Below are 18,953 nucleotides of genomic sequence, written 5' to 3'. Positions count from 1 at the left end.
TCGACATCGTGATCTGTAGACGGCTGTATAGGGCACTGAGCAACACCAGAAGTGCCAGCACCAGGGGCAGGGGGGTCATTGTCTATATCCGACACGGTCACGCTACCACTGCTCGTACTCTTTTGTTGATCTTGAGCCGTATCTGTACGTGGTATAAACGCTGCCCCTCTTACTGGGTCCAACACATCTGCACGACTATCTTGTTGCGCTCTGCGTATTTCTGGGTCATCAATTTCCAATTCTTCACTATCCTCTTCAATTTGTTTTTCCCTTGTTTCCAACCAAGGTAGAAGTGGGTCATCCTCATCATAAATATTATCCAAGTTTATTGGACAGTAGTCTCCGTCATCAGTAGCTGTAATGCTCCTATGATGTCGTCGCATTCTTAGTTTTATATTGTAGTGCATGAAGACAAGTCTATCTAATGTTCTAGTCTGCAATCTATTCCTATTCTTTGAATGAATGAGCGCAAAACAACTCCAATTCCTTTCGCAGTTAGAGGAAGATGTTGTCTGGCTCAAAACTTTTACTGCAATTTTTTGGAGAGCCTTCGTACTCTCTCCGAAATTAATTCACCATTCGGCCGGTTGCAATCTAGATACTGCATGCCGTGCAAGAGCATCTCCAAAGCTACCAAGGCGATTTCCAAATGTATCTAATTCATTTAATACCTTTATTTGCAGATCTAAGTCAGGCTCTAATCTCTTTATCACATTTTTTAGCCCGACACGAACTTCATCATCCGCAACAAATGATTGGGCATATCTATACCTAGGATTTAGGTAGTAACCTGCTGCATGAAGATCGTGATGGAGTTGGTTTGTCCATCTCTTGTCGATCATCTTCCAATAAGTCTGCCAACTTCTACAATTACGTTGAATTGCAAGTTTTACCTTATCCATGGCATCATATAGGAAGCCCATGGTAGGTGCTTCATCGGATTCAACAAGACGGAGTACCCTCATTAGTGGCTCCATCACCTTTAGGATCGCCTTGACCTTCTTCCAATATTTGTTGTCCCGTATGGTGTTCACAACTTCGACCGGTATTCCTGATGTCTTCTTCCCATGTTTTGTGTTGAGCCATTCTCGGGAAGCGAACATCTCACTCAACTCTTCTCTATGCTGGAATAAACTCTCTAATGCTATAAAGTTTGTTGCGAATCTAGTCGCCGCAGGCCTCAACAACTCTCGTCCTTTCGTAAACTTTCTCATTATTGCAACTACTTGATTATGGTTGTAAATAAACGTCGTCACTTCCCTTGCCCTTTCGACCATTTCCTTAACATTCTTCTTCTTCCCAATATCTTCCAATATAAGATCAATACAATGGGCAGCACATGGTGACCAAAAAAGATGTTTTCTCTTATCCATCAACATGTCCTGCAAGCTTATATGTTGCTTCATTATCTGTCACAATCTGCACTATATTCTCCTCTCCAATCTCGTCCACAACTTTATCCATTAGTCCATTAATATAAGTAGAATTTTTTGTTGCCTCTGAGGCATCAATTGACTTGTGGTATATAGTTCTTAAGTGGCTACACCATAAAGTTGATCATGCTGCGTCTGGTTAGGCCAGTCCAACCATCACACATGATTGTGCATCCTCTGGTTTGTCATACAGGTTTAAAGGTAGTCACGTATGCTTTTACATCCGTATACTCTGCATCTGTCCATTTCTCTCTAATCTCCTTAGCCGTGGGAGCTTTTATTCCTTCACCTGCTTCTGCTGCTGCATCAATTACCACCTGCCATATGGAGAATTGGCTACGTTAGGAGGTATGTTGGCATGTATAAATAACTTTGCTGTTGCTCTACCTAATTTCTCAACGGAAGTTCTACTCCACATTCGTTTTATCTTCTTTTGTTTAGTTGATTCTTTCTTAAATAGGATTGGATCAATAGAGGGTCTCCTAGGCTCATTTACTTCTTCATCCAAACGTATAGGGGCATCACTTGAAGATGTTTGTCATCGGCTCCCAAACATACGTCGTAACCCACCAAACCTACTCCCCCACCACTACCGTTGCACTTCCAGTTGCACTCCCACTCCCACTCCTACTGCCCCCCTTATCACGCATTGACCCATACGTGCCAAACATGCGGCGACGTTCTTCCTCTTCACGAGCTAGACGCAAGCTCTCTCTCCTAGCTATAGTAAGTTCTCGATCTGAATCTTCGTCAGAATCAATAATATCTTCATCACGAATGCCCATATATTCAGGACCAAACACTTTCTGTCAAGCTGCATCCAAAATATCATCTTTCTTCTTTTGTACAGCAGCACGTTTACCCTTCGACTCAGCCAGACTAGCTTGCATTAAAAGCATTATCTCTTTCGGTACTCTACTACATGGCGTAACTTGACCCTTTCGATGTGCCAAATGTTGTTTGAGACGGGTAATTCCACTAGTCACTAGTCTATCACAATACTTGCACTTCATTTGGTGCCTAGTACCACCAACCCTCTCACAATGTTGCCATCCAATATCATCACTTACTTGTTGTTGGCCAGATCCAGACATTTCTTTAGGCTTAGGTAGACACTAGATAATTAGATTTGAGTATGAGTGTATGACCTATGTTAATAAAGATGATTTTATATTCTAACTAAACCCTAAGAAGCTCCAAGGCAAAACCTGTCCAATATAAGCAAATAAAAACATAAAGTCACTAATTCAAAAATAGAAAAAAATTATAAAATGACACCCCAAATCTGTAAAATACACATTAACATGTTCTACTATGATTAACATATCACATGGCATGATTAAAACAGTAAAACAATCATTAAAAAATTATTTTTTAAATTTAAAAAAGAAGGGCCATAATTAATGCGTAAATAGAAAAAAATATTAAAAAATTATAAAATGGCACCCCAAATCTGTAAAATGCACATTAACATATTCTACTATGATTAACACATCATATGGCATGATTAAAACAGTAATACAACCATTAAAAATTGATTTTTCGAATTTTTAAAAAAAGGGGCAAAATTCATGCGTAAATAGAAAAAAATATTTAAAAAATATAAAATGAACCCCAAATCTGTAAAATGCACATTAACATGTTCTACTATGATTAACACATCATATGGAGTGATTAAAACAGCAAAACAATCATTAAAAATTGATTTTTCGAATTTTAAAAAAAAGGGGCAAAATTCATGCGTAAATAGAAAAAAATATTTAAAAATATAAAATGGGACCCCAAATCTGTAAAATGCACATTAACATGTTCTACTATGATTAAAACATCATATGGAGTGATTAAAACAGCAAAACAATCATTAAAAATTGATTTTTTGAATTTTAAAAAAAGGGGCAAAATTCATGCGTAAATAGAAAAAAATATTTAAAAATATAAAATGGGACCCCAAATCTGTAAAATGCACATTAACATGTTCTACTATGATTAACACATCATATGGAGTGATTAAAACAGCAAAACAATCATTAAAAATTGATTTTTTGAATTTTAAAAAAAGGGGCAAAATTCATGCGTAAATAGAAAAAAATATTTAAAAATATAAAATGGGTCCCCAAATCTGTAAAATGCACATTAACATGTTCTACTATGATTAACACATCATATGGAGTGATTAAAACAGCAAAACAATCATTAAAAATTGATTTTTTGAATTTTAAAAAAAAGGGGCAAAATTCATGCGTAAATAGAAAAAAATATTAAAAAAATATTAAATGGTACCCCAAATCTGTAAAATGCATATTAACATGTTCTACTATGATTAACACATCATATGAGATAATTAAAACAGCAAAACATATTAAAAAAAGTATAAATACCTATTTTTGACAAATTTATGAAAAATGGCCCACCAAGCTTTGATTCAACAAAATCCGCCAATATAATGTGTTTTTTCCTCAAATATCCAGCCAAGGTTGGACGAAATTAGCAGTAGAAGGAGTGAGAAGGAGTTTGGAAGCAAGAAGTTTCGAAAAAACATCAAAAACGGACCTTAAAATGCAAAAAAAAATGGCCGTTTTTCGACCGTTACGGCGCTGACCGTTACGGGTGACCGTTACGCCCGTATCGGCCCCGTATCGGCCGATACGGGTACAAAAATTGGAATCGGCCGTTTCGGCCCTGAATCGGGTAACGGTGCGTACCGTTACCATTACGTATCGGCCGTATCGGCCGATACGTAACCGATTTGGCATTCCCTGAGTGGGGCCCACTATGATGTTTGGGATAAATCTATCCCATCCATCAGTTTTTCTATATCATGTTAGGACATGGGCCCAAAAATAAGACAAATCCAAAACTCTAGTGGCCACACAATAGGAATAACTGCATACTGAACATCCATTGTTGAAACATTCGTCGGGCCACAAAAGTTTTGGATCAAGCTAATATTTTTGTATTTTCAATTCATCCTAGTAGGAAATGACCTTATGAACAGTATGGATGGTATATAAACATCATGGTGTGGACCTATGGAGGTTTCAACATAGGCTTTTCTCTTAACCACTTTACCCTGTCGCACAACCCATATGAGCCGTGGATCTACCTTATTTTTCGGCCCCTGTCCTACCATGATCTGGTATAACAGTGGATAGGGTCTTTGAGTGCATGGTACTCTTCTAGAGTGTTTTCAAAGGGGAGTGGATTGGATGTTACCTTGACCGTGGGGCCCACCTTGATAAACATGCTATAAATCCACCCTATCCATTAGTTTTTATTGATCATTTTAGGACTTGTTCTCAACACTTAAGCAGATCCAAATCTCAAGTGGACAACATCATTGGAAACATTGTTTATTTAATGCTCACCATAAAAAACTACTTAGGAACCACCTATGGCCCACTGCAATGTTTATTTTCCATCTAACCTTTTGATAAGGTCAGATAGACCTGGATGAAGGAAAAATACAAAGATCAACCTAATCTAAAAATTTATGGTCCACAGTAAGTTTTTAATGGTCAATCACCATTGTTTCTAGTTGTGTAGTCCACTTTAGGTTTGGATCTTCTTAAGTTTCGGGATCAAGCCATAAAATGCGATGAAAGAATGGATGGACAACATGGATATACAATAACATTCATCAAGGTGGGCCCCATATGGTCAGGGTAACACCCACTCATGTACTACCCGGTGACACCTAATCCACTCTCATTTGGACAGAAGTGTAAAAGAGGGCGCGGATTGGGTATTACCCCCACTGGACCTATCTAAGACGGATGGTCATGTCAAAGGCTCTTTGAGCCCAACGTGATCTATATATTTTATCAACTCCGTTCATCGATTTTCATAGATCATTTTATCCCATGATCCAAAAGAAAAAAAGGTAGATTGGACGCTCAAGTGGACCACATTACATGAAGTAGTGGGGATTGAACTCTTAGTATTGAAAACTTCCTAAGACCCACCGTCATGTTTATTTGCCATCCAACCTGTTCACAAGGTCACATAGACCTTTACGAAGGGAAAACATAAATATCAGCTTGATCTAAAACTTTTGTGGCCCCCAACAGGTTTTCAATGGTAGGCTATAAATCCCTTCTACTCATGTGGTGTGGTCCACTTAATCCTTTGATATTCCTCTTTTTTTAGCCCATGTCTTAACACGATCTAGAAAAACTGATGGACGGGATAGATTTGTCACAAACGTCATAGTGGGCCCCACCTAGCTTCCTATAGCTTAGGGGTAGAGATGACATTAATTGAGAAGAGATAACATTAAATGAAGAGAGATAGAGAGGAGGAAGAGGCTTTTTCCCAAAGAAAATAGGATGAGGAGACAAGCACTACATGCGTGAGGTATTTGAGTAATGCACCACGTGTGTAAAAAAATCTAGTTCGTTAATTAGGTAAGGTTGTTTGCAAGCATGTGAATGACATAAAATATTATTTTTTGCAATCAATAGTATGATATATTTATACTAGAAAAGTAAGTTGTTAAAAATCCATTCTATTCAAATTCAACTTGCATATATGAATCCGATGGTAAGGTTCATTTACTAATTTTTTGCAAATAAAATTTAATTAGTAGTTCATATTTGATGAACAGTGTAGATCTTTGGCACATATTCTTCTTGTTATACCTATATAAGACTTGGATGTTACATACTCTCTCATGAGTGGGCATTATATGTAAATAAAGAAGGATATTTATGTAATTTAATGTACAACTAGTTGGACCAATTTGAGTGGTCCAACTAGTCGTGCGTGAGCATTTCTCATATATATATATATATATATGAGAAATGCTCACACACAACTAGATATATATATATATATATATATATGATATATATATATATATATATATATATATATATATATATATATATATATATATATATATATATGAGAAATGCTCACACACAACTAGTTGGATGTCCGACTAGTTACCTAATTTAGGAATCAAATCAATGTTAGTGAATGTCGGGGAGAGAAGTTATTTCACATCACTTTGCAAATGGAGTGGCTGGCTTGGGTGGGCCCGACCATAGCGTTAATGTGAAATCCACCCCAACCATCAAGTGAGTCACCCCATGCTTGACCTAAGGCTCAAAAATCAGTCCCATCTGTGGTTCAGTTGGACCACACGATTGGTAAGTGTACCGGGAAAAACTCACCCTCCGCATTGCTTCCCTTAGTGTGGCCCACTTGAATTGTGTATGAGCTTGATTTTCGGGCCTTAGGCCTAGCTTTTGGTGTCGAATGGATTTTAGATACTCATCACAGTGGGCCCTGTAAAATTCAAGGGTGGACGTCTCTCTCCCAACCCTTCCCTTTGGTGTGCCCCAATCGAATCATAGATCATCCTGAATTTTTGGCTCTAGGCTTAGCATGGGATTACACATTTAATGGTCAGAGTGGATCTCACATACACCTCATGGTGGTCTCATGAAAAAATCATTGATGGCATCCGTCTCGCATCAATTCCAAGAAAACAACACCAGTTTTGAGAAAAGACCCATATATTCCAAAAGGAGCTTGGATTGCATAGTGTAGAACGCAACACTGATGGATATACATGGCAAAGCTCTGTAGGCTCCACCATGATGTATGTGTTTTATGCATTACGTCCATCCATTTTGCTAGATCATTTGAGGGCACGAGCCCATAAATGAGGTTGATCCAAACCTTAAGTGGATCACACCACGGAAAACAATGGGGGCAATGATGCCCGCAAATGAAACCTTCCTAGGGCCCACCATGATGTTTATTTGCCATCCAACCATTCATAAGGTCATATAGACCTAGATGAAGGGAATACACAAATATCAGCTTGATCAAAAACTTTTGTGGCCCCCAAGAAGTTTTCAATGGTAGGCGTTCAGTCCCCATTGTTTCATGTGGCGTGGTTCACTTGAGCTTTGGATCTGCCTCATGTTTGGGCTCATGCCCTAAAATGATGTGGAAATATGGATGGTGGAGGTTGTATCTATTAGTGGGGTTGTGGGTTCTTTGGAAGGAAAGAAATTTCCAATGCTTCTGGGACATCGGTAGAGATCCTATAGGGGTGTTTTGTTCTACTAGGTCCCTTGTTTTTCAGTGGATGGTGGTCCATCCTTGGACCGAGGATTGTGGGTGGGGGTGGGTGTGTTGGGCCTTGTAGTGGGGGTTTCTTGTTGTATTTGCTTGTTTTTCTTTTCTTTTGTATTCTTTCGGTCTTGCCGCTTTTTAATAAATTGTCATCCTTCAAAAAAAAGAAAAAGAAGAAGACCACATTGTTACAAGATATGCCTAACCTATGCTAAGACATCATATTTCTGCAAACTTGGATATAATTGAGAATTTGTTGCTTTGGCTGCAGATCATGTCTATAAAGCCATCAATGCTCTACCTGTAACAGCTCATCCTATGACGCAATTTGCAACAGGCATTATGGCACTTCAGGTTAATAAATAAACTTGTCGTTTTGTCTAGTTTTATGTTGTTGCAAATTATTGAGTTAACGTTTGAGTGCATTTGTGCATGATTGGGTACATAAGCATCTGTTAGCATGCTGGCTGGCAGACATATTTGCCTTCTCTGGGGCAAGTAATCACATGCTACTGCTCATGCATGTGTGCCTGCATCTGACCATGCATGCACCCCTCCCCCCCCCGGTGAATCTGTAGATTGGAAAGACGAATAAACCTTTATCTCTGTTAAAAACTGGAATTGATGGACAGATAAATAATTATGCATAAGAGCTGTCCAATTGACACGTTGCAAAATGCAAGTTGCTCCACTCATCTATGGACCACAATTTACATAGAGCATTGACACCTTAATGTTCATTAATTTCAATGGAAGGCCTGATGATCAAAACCTGATCTTCTAGCCTGGTTATTTTGATGGTGAACCCATTGAAAAAACAAACCGATATGATAAATAATACTGCCAATATATAGTCTTCAATTTGTTCTTACTCTTGGGGTGACTGGTGAGACAGGTTAAGTTTAGAGTAGTTATCTTAAGTGTTTACTCATGGACACAGAATGGTAGAATGGGAGCAAAAATAGCAGACGTGTAGGAAGAGGAGAATAAATAGAAAAGTCGAACTTGAGAGATGTTTGGGGAATTATTTCATATTATACTCTAGCATTTGTGCGGTAAATAGTGGGTACAACACCTCAAATATGTTGGGTCCACTTTGTCATGTGCTTGACATCCACTCCATCCATCATGTGCGAGCCTCAATTGTATGCACTAGGTCAAAAATTATTTCTGTTCCAAACCTCGGGTGGGCCACACAACACAGAAAATGAAGAGGGGCCACCAAGTATAGGTTTGTGTCCAGGGCCCACCATGGTGTATACATTTCATCCAACCTATTCATCGAATGCAACACGATGAAGGGATGGTCTAAAAAATCGGGCTGATACAAAACATAAGGGTGCTACATTGCATGAACTTTAAGAGGTTTTAGATGTGAGTTTACACTATCTCCTTGGTGAGGCAATCTGAGCTGTCTTTCATGGGGGTCTTTGGTCCTTAAGATGAGCATAATGAGGCATGACTGATGGATGGCATAGATGTAACACCACAGCAAAGCAGGCCCCACAAACTCATGTGTCCTAAATCCTCTGTAATTGTTGTAGAGGATTCCAGTCTGCGAGTGCATGCGTGAGGTGGAGAAGGGGAGTGCAGATATAAAAAAAGGAAAAAAGCAGAATGGAGAGGCTACGCAAGGTTTCTTGGAGGGCATGCCATGGTGTTTATATGTCAGAAAATCAGCCTGATTCAAATGTCAAGACAGCCACACACTGAGTGAACTTTAATGTTTTAGGCGTGATTTACATTGTTTCTTATGAAGTGGCCCACCTGAGTTTTAGATCAAGTTGGTTTTTTATATGTATGGCAAACATGAGAAGACGCTCTTGAGAGCGGAGTGGATGTTACAGTTACCACATTGTATGCCAAACAATGTAACATGTTGAGCAGTTCATGTGTAGAACGTGCGTGTTTGGGATGATTTCAGTGAGAAGAGAGAGGAAAGGGGAGAGCATAAAGAAGAAAATCTTAAAAATTCTTAAAAAAGTATTCTCGAAGGGTAAGGATGCCATGCCACACCGACAGCCATGTCCTTGAACCCTATTTCTCTTCTAGTATTTAGATTAGGTGGCATATCTGTGAGAAATTATGGTTCTTTGACTCTTTCAGTTGAGTAAAAAATATAGAACTAAGGGTCTTAAGTACCAAGAACAGGGTGTCCCTTTACCATATTTCTCCAATTGGGATCTCATTAACATATGGAACTCATCCTTCTTGCATCATACTTCAAAAAATGGAAAAGGGTTCGATATGGAAGTCTGGTATACTTATGTGCTAAAGATATGCATATAGATCTTTCTTTTATTCACATGTAAGAAATTGATGCATGCACTCGCATTTCAAACAAAGTCCTCATGAGAAAGCCAATTGAAATTCATCCATTTCATAGTGTGCCGTAATGGCCATTATGGAGCCATAAAGGCCGTTTCGTAACGGTCAATGGCAACCATTACACGTTACATGGTCATAAAGGCCGTAATGGAAAAAATGACCCGCAACAGCTGTTACGTAACAGTCACAGTGGCAACCATTACGCGTTACAGGGTCGTAACGGCCGTTACAGAAAAAAAGACCCGCAATGGCTGTTACAACTCCTGTAACGGCCTGTTACACTCCTCATAAAGGCCGTAATGATTCCGTGACGTCCATTATGTGGTCGATACATGCTTTTCCAGTTTTTTTTTTTCAATAAAAAAAGACTGTAACGGCCATTACAGGGGCCATTACGGCTGTTACAGCCCATATCGTAAAGGCAATGGTGATGGCCATTATGGCCACCGTTACCGTTAGTGAATACCTTGAATTCCATTCGCATATCAGATACCCTGGAATTACATTCCATTTTGGATTTAACTACCCAAAACCAGTGTAACCCATCAGGATATACGATATCTATTGGCACAGCCATGCAAATCCAACTGAAGTATCCTGCTAATGAAGTGTAAGAGAAAAAAGTGCATTGGTTTGCGATGAACCAAATTGCTTTACACATGTCCATCAGGTGTCATATATACTGTGAGAGTTTCATATCTTATTCATACATTATAGTCAAGCAAGGTAGAAAATATCATCATAGCCTCATAGGTGCACTTATAAATATCAACCCTCCATTTTCTTTGAAGGAGTAGAGATACATAGTATCTTTTTATCCCTGTCGGCATTGATACTCTTGAATGTTCTCCTAGCATAACTATCAATGGTCTTTCTTCATTTGCTATCCATCTTTCAGGTGCAAAGTGAATTTCAGAAGGCATATGAGAAGGGGATTCATAAATCAAAGTTAGTATCTGAACAGGTGTTCTTACAGCTTATCCATCTTCAAGTGGTACATTAAGCTTTTACCTAACTTATTCTTCTTATTTGTTTTAGGTTTTGGGAGCCCACATATGAGGACTCCCTCAATTTAATTGCTCAAGTCCCAGTTGTGGCTTCTTTTGTTTATCGAAGGTAAATAAAACTGGTTTACCACATTTGCCATTCTCATCCCATATGTTTTCAACATGGTTATTTCATGAACAAATAATTTGCACACACGAATTTGTTCAGATGAAAATTGATGTGAAGCTCACAAAGCTTACATCAAAGCTGATTTTATTTAAGGGTTTTTACCAGAAAATTCCCTTTAAATATCAATTTTACCATAAAATGCCTTTAAATGGTATATTCACCAAATCATGCTTCCTACTTTATAGGTGGGTGTAAAAAGACATCCTTTTGCCTCTCCATTCTCATCCATCCACTCACCCGGAGATTGCTACACTCGAATCGTGCTAGCTAGATTTGTAAATCATGCCAGCTAGACTTGTAAAGGCCTAAAGGGTTTCCCAAAGGGGTCGGCTGTGTGGGGTGGGACCCGTTTCCAAAATCCACTTCAACCATCAAGTGCTGGACCCATTTTTAGGTGTAGGGCTCAAAACTTAGCCCTATCTATGATTGAGGTGGACCATATGATTGGAAACAATGTATAGGTCGGTGTGGCCCACTTAAATCACGAATTGTCTTGATTTTTGGGCCCTCAGCCTAAATTATTTTGTGGCATCTAATGGTTTGAGTGGATTTCACATGTTGACCATTACAGTGTGCCCTATAAAAATTCAAAAATGGAGATGTCTCTCTCCTAACCATTTCCTTTGGTGTGGCCCATCTGAATCACATGCCAGCTTGATTTTATGGACTTAAGCCTAACATGGGATTACGCATCTAATGGTCAGAGTGGATTTCACATACACATCAAGGGTGCGCTCGGGTGGGTGTATATATATATATATATAAAACATAGGACGGAAATCTTTGAAGTGGATTGCCTTCAGCGCCCGCCAAAAGGATATCCATGTGGCTAGATGTGGGCCAAACTATGTGGGGCCCACCATGATGTATTTTTTTTATCATGCCGTCCAATTCTTTTGCCAGATCATTTTAGGGCATGAGCCCAAAAATGATGTAGATCTAAACCTCAAAAAGACCACGCCACAGAAAACAGTGGGGATTGAACGCCCACCGTTGAAAACTTCATGTGGGCCACAAAGTTTTTAAATCGAGTCCCTTCATCCAGGTCTTTGTGACCTTATGAACAGGTTGGATGGCAAATTAAACATCACGATGGGCCTCAAGGTTTCAATGGTGGACATGCAATTCCCACTATTTTTTCGTGGTGTGGTCCACTTGAGCTTTGTATCTACATCATTATTGGGCTTATGCCCTAGAATGAGTTGGAAAAACATATGGATGGTGTGGATAAAACCAATACATCATGATGGGACCTGAGCTTGGGTCATGTCACCACAAGATATCCCCGCAGCGGGTGCTACACACAATTCCTCTTGAAAATCTCGTCAAACACCTCGGAGAGGGACCCTCCACCCACTTTTGGCTAGGCCCACCGAGTATGTGAAATCCATTCCAACTATTAGATATGTATACCCACATTAGGTTTGCGACCAGAAGATCAAGAGAACCTGTGGTTCAAATGGGTCATACCAAAGGAGACAATTGGGAGAGAGATGTCCACCGTTGATTTTCTACGGAGCCCACGTTGATGATTATGTGAAATACACTCGAACCATTAGATGCCAAAAAAAAACATTCAAGCTAGGGGTCCAAAATTCATGACAATCTGTGATTCGGGTGGGCCACACTAAGGGAAGCACTTTGAAGGGTGGATCGTCTTGTGCATTGTTTCCAATCATATAGATCACCTGAATCACAGATGGGGCTGGGTTTTGAGATCTGCACATAAAATTGGGCTATGTGACTAGTGATTGGATTCGATTTCAAAAACACATCAGGTTAGGACCCAAATAGGGTTCATTTTTCATAGTCCTAATTATCCTCAACGCTTGGTGAGGCTTTTGGGTCCGCTAATTCCTTATGTGGGTAAATTAGACTTTTAACCCACCATCCGTACTGCTATAGGAATGTTTTGGTAAATATGAAAAGGCAAAGCACGTTTTTGGAATATCATATACTCGGAGGAATTTTTGAGTAAAAACCCCTTTTATTGATAAGGAAAGCTTGGAAGGACGTTCCAACAATGGTACTTGGATGTGGCACAGGTGCCAAGTGCCGAAGTGTACCGAAGTGTCTAACATGGCAAACTTTAAAAGTCTTGGCACGGGGATGCTTCCATGCACAAACAAATTAATTTATTTAAACAAATAAAATAAAATAGGAAAAAGAAATGGAAACATTAAAATGAATGAAAATTTGAAAATGATATTCATATAGTTCCAATAAAATCCAATTACTTTCAGTATAAACTAATAGATAATTGACAAACAAAACATCGAAAATCATGCATGATCATCTCAAGAATTTTTTATTTTTATTTTTTGTGCAAGCATAACTCTTTAAAATTGTCGAAAACCCGAATGAAAGAACAAAAAATTAACAAGGATGGACAATGTAAATTGGTGTTTTTTCAGGGTCGCCATTATATACAGATGACTTACATTCTGAGTAACTTCTTGTGTGGTTTTGAAGGGCCTATAAGGATGGACAAATTATACCTGCAGATGATTCTCTAGATTACGGTGGAAACTTCTCTCACATGCTTGGATTTGATAGTCCCAAAATGCAGGAGCTTATGCGACTGTATGTCACTATCCACAGGTGGGTGTTTCCCATGTCACTGCCGATGCCCAAATAATCATTATGTTGCTGCAGACTTCTAAAAAAACAGAGAGAAAAACAGACAAGAAAAAAAGCTGCAGGCTTGTTTCATTAGTTATCTTCTTCTTTCCCTCCAAAGGCTTCTTATACATGCACTGGGATGATTTAACTTCAATTCATGACTGCAAACCAACACTTTTCATCTGATTTTTATTTCGCAGTGACCATGAAGGTGGCAACGTTAGTGCTCATACTGCCCATCTGGTAAGTCATGCTGAACTTGATGAGTATGGTAACAATTTGTTTGACCACACTGCATCTGTCCTCTGTATGTTCGAACATTTCATATTCCTGACAATTCAGTTATGTTCTTGGTAGTAAGATAACATAAAGCCGGAAGCTATACTCCATTTGCTTCTCATGTTCTTAGCATTTGGATCTTGATATGTTTGATGGTTGTGCTGTATGCACACACTGTTACATTCATACGTAAATTCAGTTAAGCATATCTGTGTCTTCTGAAACCATGCTGAATTTGCATTTGCAGGTTGCTAGTGCCCTTTCAGATCCCTACCTCTCGTTTGCAGCTGCTCTAAATGGTTTAGCTGGGCCACTCCATGGCTTGGCCAATCAGGTACTTCAATCTCTATTGGTGCACTTTTCCTTTTTCTTTTTTATAATTCTTACCGATGTGTTATCTTGACACAGTTTTTTTTTTTCCCTTATAACTATTGATATTTCATTTGTTGAAACATTTTGTCAAATACATTGAGGCGGAACATCATTCACCAATTCTCCATCTGCGTGCACTAGAGAGTTTCAGAAACACGATGGCAATCATGCAGAGTTCAAGACCTTGGACTTTTCTGGGAAAACATGTGTTTCTGGGTGATTGTTGTGATGTCCTCCAGGGCCTGTTAGTCACAATGTGGTTTCTCTTGCAAGCAGTTTCATAAATATAACCACTCCTATGTTAGATTGGAGCTTCTGGTTGTAAAACTTTTGCCCAAAAATCATAAGAATCTGTGTTGAGTATGTTGGTGATACAAATTCAGAAAAACCAACGCCAAATAGATAGGACAGGGCTAGGTGATGATGATGATATCGTATTTATGCTGTATCTTTACTTGCGGTGTACTTGGATTACAGGAAGTCTTATTATGGATCAAATCTGTAGTGGAGGAGTGTGGGGATAACATAACGACTGAAGAGTTGAAGGAATATGTCTGGAAAACATTAAATAGCGGCAAGGTATGGAATGATCACTTCTGCTCAACTCGTATTCCATTGATTCAATAGCTTAGTTAAGCATTTACATGGCTGCATTTTACTTAGCTAATGTTCATTGGGTACAAGGTATTCGAGAACAGTTATGTAGCGGCTGTTACAATCGTTTTGTAATGGTAAGGGTAGGAAACATTACGCAGTACTGGGCCGTAACAGCCATTACGGAGAAATAGCCCGTAACTGGGCCGATGCAGTTTGTTTTTTTCAAATGGCTGTAACGGCCAGTATCATAACAGTAATCACAGGTAACCGTTACCATTATTGAATACCTTGATTGGGTATGCTAACTTCTAATACAACCATGTTCTACCATATGAGGATAAGTCGTCATGAAATTTATCGTTCTTCAAATGGTATGCTTGTGGGGTCAAGTGACCCACATGGTGGAAGCCATTTGGGAATTTTTTTTATGATGGGCGGAAGACATTATGAGATCTGGTCTTAAGATCTCCAGTAGGTAACCTATCATGTTTAGGAATTTCAGCAATTTCAATGCGTGTTTTTTTGGTTCTCATTGGAAGTGATGTTTACAAATTTTTGTTGACATCATGTTCTGTTTGCAACCTAATTTCCATCTAAAACATTAAAAATGTTTGACATAGGTTGTTCCTGGATTTGGGCATGGAGTTTTGCGTAAAACAGATCCGAGATACACTTGCCAGAGGGAGTTTGCATTGAAGCACTTGCCTGATGACCCGCTTTTCCAGCTGGTATACTATTTGATCCTTCCATTATTTAAGCGCTGCATTGACTTACTTTATATCTGATTTTCTGGTACTTGAGGCTATTTTTTCCCCCCTTTACAGGTCTCAAAGCTTTATGAAGTTGTTCCTCCAATACTTACTGAGCTAGGCAAGGTAAAATTATCGAATGGGTATTGGTTTTCTTCTCATTCTTTAAGGGAAGGGAATCTACATATTGTTCTGTTTTGTTATTGTGGCTTGTTGTTTTAACATGTGATAACTGATTAAGGCGTTTTAAATGTTTGATCTCATGTTGGTAAATTTTCATAATCTTCAATTATCTGAAGACAAAAAATAACAATCCTCTTTTTTCTTTTATTACCAGGACCTGATTCTTTTAGAGGTTTGTGATTAACTTGCCACCACTTGGGGTGCTTAAATAATGAAAAGTAATTTGTTTGCTTCGGATGCACTATTCCTATGGGATTTACATGCTTCTCCTAATTAGATCTGTTAGAAATCGATGTTAATACATCAAGGGGGTAGATACTACAGGTGAAAAAGTATCTCCTCTGCAAGGGTTCTTCAAGAGCACCGCACCCACTATAGAGGAAAACTGTACAGAGGTTAGGCCCGTAGCTCAATGGATGGCTGATGCAAGAAAGACCGTTTGATCAATGCTTAGGGTCCACTAGCGGACCCACTGATATTCGAGAAAGATCGGTCCATTATTTGTGGTCAGATTGGACTGTGGGCCCACAGTCCAATCTGGTGAACCATCCCATGTTCCTTTTGATATGTGGGGCTGGATATAATGTTTTGGTTATATATGCATGCCATACAGCTTAATACACCATATGGTTGTGTATACGCAACCCATATGGTAGGAGAAAAGCTCCAGTGCTCTCAGAGCAGTATTAGTTATAGTGCTCCTAGTTGCATCTTCACTTGGACAGTCCAACCAATCAATTTGAACTGTGCATTAAGTTTAGAACACATTTCACGGGCTACCATGCCAAAATCACTGATTAAATGATCCAATCCATTCTTGATTTGGCCTTATTTTCTATAGCCATCCTTTTTCCAAGCCATGGATGAGATGGCTAGATTGCCTGACAGAAGTGATTCTTTAAAATCATAAGCAATCCATAATAGTTTCTCGCACATAGATGGATCAAATTGTTGCTTAGACATATTTTTATGTAAATGACCTTGACCATCTATATTTAAGGCCATTTATCAAATGGTCAATATGTCATATCAGTGCAATGTTTTAGAGGTAGCCCATAAAATGTACCTTGGACTTGATGAACAGTCTAAACCTATGGATTAGACTGTCCAAGTGTCCCAATGCAACTAGGAGCATTATAACTTATAGTGCTCTGAGAGCACTGGAGCATTAGAATTTGGACTTATCTTTAAATTTCCTTATTTTGACACTTTGAATTCAAGTTGAGATATTTTAGGAGAGTTTTATGTGTGAGCGGAGGGGGTTGTAATATCAGTTGATTTGAGTTAGCAGTTAGCACTCAGTACTTTTTGTATGGTTTTAAAGTCAGTTATTAGATCATGATGTTGTTTCTGAGTGAATAAATTGGTTTTTCTTGTTTCCTGCAATGAGCTTCAAAACCCTACAGTAGTGATTCTTCTAGAAACCCTTCGGTTTTATTCCTTGGGCCCTCCTGCAAACTGAGATGGCACATTTATTTTTATTTGCTGTTATTTCCTCATTTCTTGGCGACTATTGGATTAATTGGAAACATATTGGAGCATCTAATGTGAAATCGATCATGTCATCCAGATCTCCATTTTGAGTTTCAGCTCCTTATTTTGACAAAAGGATATTCCTTGGGCTTCATGCAGGTAAAAAATCCATGGCCTAATGTCGATGCTCATAGCGGGGTGTTGCTGAACCATTTTGGTTTAACAGAGGCAAGGTAAGCAGTTCCAAACCTCTCTTAACAGAGGAGATTCAGAAGGGTAAAAAAAAAAGAACCAAAGAAACAAGGAAAAGATCAAACTATTAGAAGTTGGGTATGATTTCTGGTGACAGTGTGCACTAAGAGTTGGTGCACAACCTAAAAATGATAGGTTATATGAAGAAAAAATGGCGATGGGATTTTAAAAATCTATTTTTGAAATACATTTAGGGCCTCTTTGTTAGCCACTCTCAAAAAGAATTTTTTTGATGCATATTTCTATGAAAAGCAAATTATGAAAACTTAGTTCCAGAAATTTGATTTTATTTTGAAGGTTGTTTGGTTGGCACTGCTTATTTTTCTGTCTTCATAGACATTGATCAAAAGCATCATCCATTATGATCAATAAGGACATCCATTTTGAGTCCATGATTGGATTCTTAGGATCATCAAGTGTTGTGGCAAATTCATGTCCCTCCTGAATCCAAATGATCCCAACATGATTCAGGTTATTTGGATTCAACATGGACTGTCCATTGCCTTCTGTCCCACCAAGCATGATCTAGGTCATTAATATGTAAAAGCTACCACCTAGGGTCTACAAGAATCTTGATGGCCTCTGTCCATATCAATGTGAATTAGGAATAACGATTGAGATTACAACACGTATACATCGATAATGACGGTGTTTTTAATCACTGAAAGTTTAGTCAGAGAAACAATTTAGGTGGGATCTGACAAATGAGCAGTCTGGATCATCTCTTGGCAGAAGGGGAGCCTTGTGGGAAATCTAAAAAAAGTATATAGGGTAGGATTTTGGAAAGCTGTACGTGAATTTCCAAGAACTCTTAGCACGTGTAACAAAAAGTAATGCGGGGCCTACTGTGATGTTTCTGTGACACCTATTCCATCCATCAGCTGTCCCAGCTTATGTTAGGATATGAGCCCAAAAGCAGGCAAATCCAGAACTCTAGTGGGCCACACCACAGGAAACAGTGGGGGATGGAAACTCCCACCATTGGAACCTTTCTAGTGCTTGCCATGATGTTTATATGCCATCCAATCCATTAACAAGTTTGACTCCCACAAGGATGAAGGGCAAAACACAATCAGCCTGATACAAAACTTCTGTAGGGCCCAAGAAGGTTTGGACGGTGGGTGTTCAATCCTTCTTTTGGTGCGACTCAATTGAGTTTTGGATCTGCCTATTTTTGGGCTCACCTCCTAATATGAGCTGGAGAAACTGAGGGATGCAGTGGATGTCATACAGAAATTGCAGTGGCCCCATGACGCTTTTGAGTTACATGGCCTCCATTAAAATGGTGACACCAAAACGCACTTGCAAGGAGGCACTCGCTGTTTTTATCACATCCAATTTTAATGTTATGTTTAAACAAATATGTCAAGTATAGAAAGTGGCTACCAAACGTAATGCTTTC

General features: G+C 38.9%; 1 protein-coding gene across 1 annotated transcript in view; it reads left to right on the top strand.

Moving 5' to 3' along the window:
* The window catches only part of LOC131222378 (citrate synthase, mitochondrial), a 38,295-nt gene that overhangs the window by 18,156 nt on the left and 1,186 nt on the right, over positions 1–18,953 (top strand). The window contains exons 9-18 of the mRNA XM_058217419.1: positions 7,792–7,874; positions 10,747–10,796; positions 10,887–10,964; positions 13,497–13,625; positions 13,847–13,889; positions 14,173–14,259; positions 14,775–14,876; positions 15,515–15,622; positions 15,719–15,769; positions 17,459–17,532. Coding sequence (XP_058073402.1) covers positions 7,792–7,874; positions 10,747–10,796; positions 10,887–10,964; positions 13,497–13,625; positions 13,847–13,889; positions 14,173–14,259; positions 14,775–14,876; positions 15,515–15,622; positions 15,719–15,769; positions 17,459–17,532 — 805 coding nt within the window. The remainder of the gene's footprint in view (positions 1–7,791; positions 7,875–10,746; positions 10,797–10,886; positions 10,965–13,496; positions 13,626–13,846; positions 13,890–14,172; positions 14,260–14,774; positions 14,877–15,514; positions 15,623–15,718; positions 15,770–17,458; positions 17,533–18,953) is intronic.

This window comes from Magnolia sinica, chromosome 13 (genome assembly GCF_029962835.1).
Source record: "Magnolia sinica isolate HGM2019 chromosome 13, MsV1, whole genome shotgun sequence".
Lineage (NCBI taxonomy): Eukaryota > Viridiplantae > Streptophyta > Magnoliopsida > Magnoliales > Magnoliaceae > Magnolia > Magnolia sinica.
This window is presented reverse-complemented; position numbering and strand designations above follow the sequence as displayed.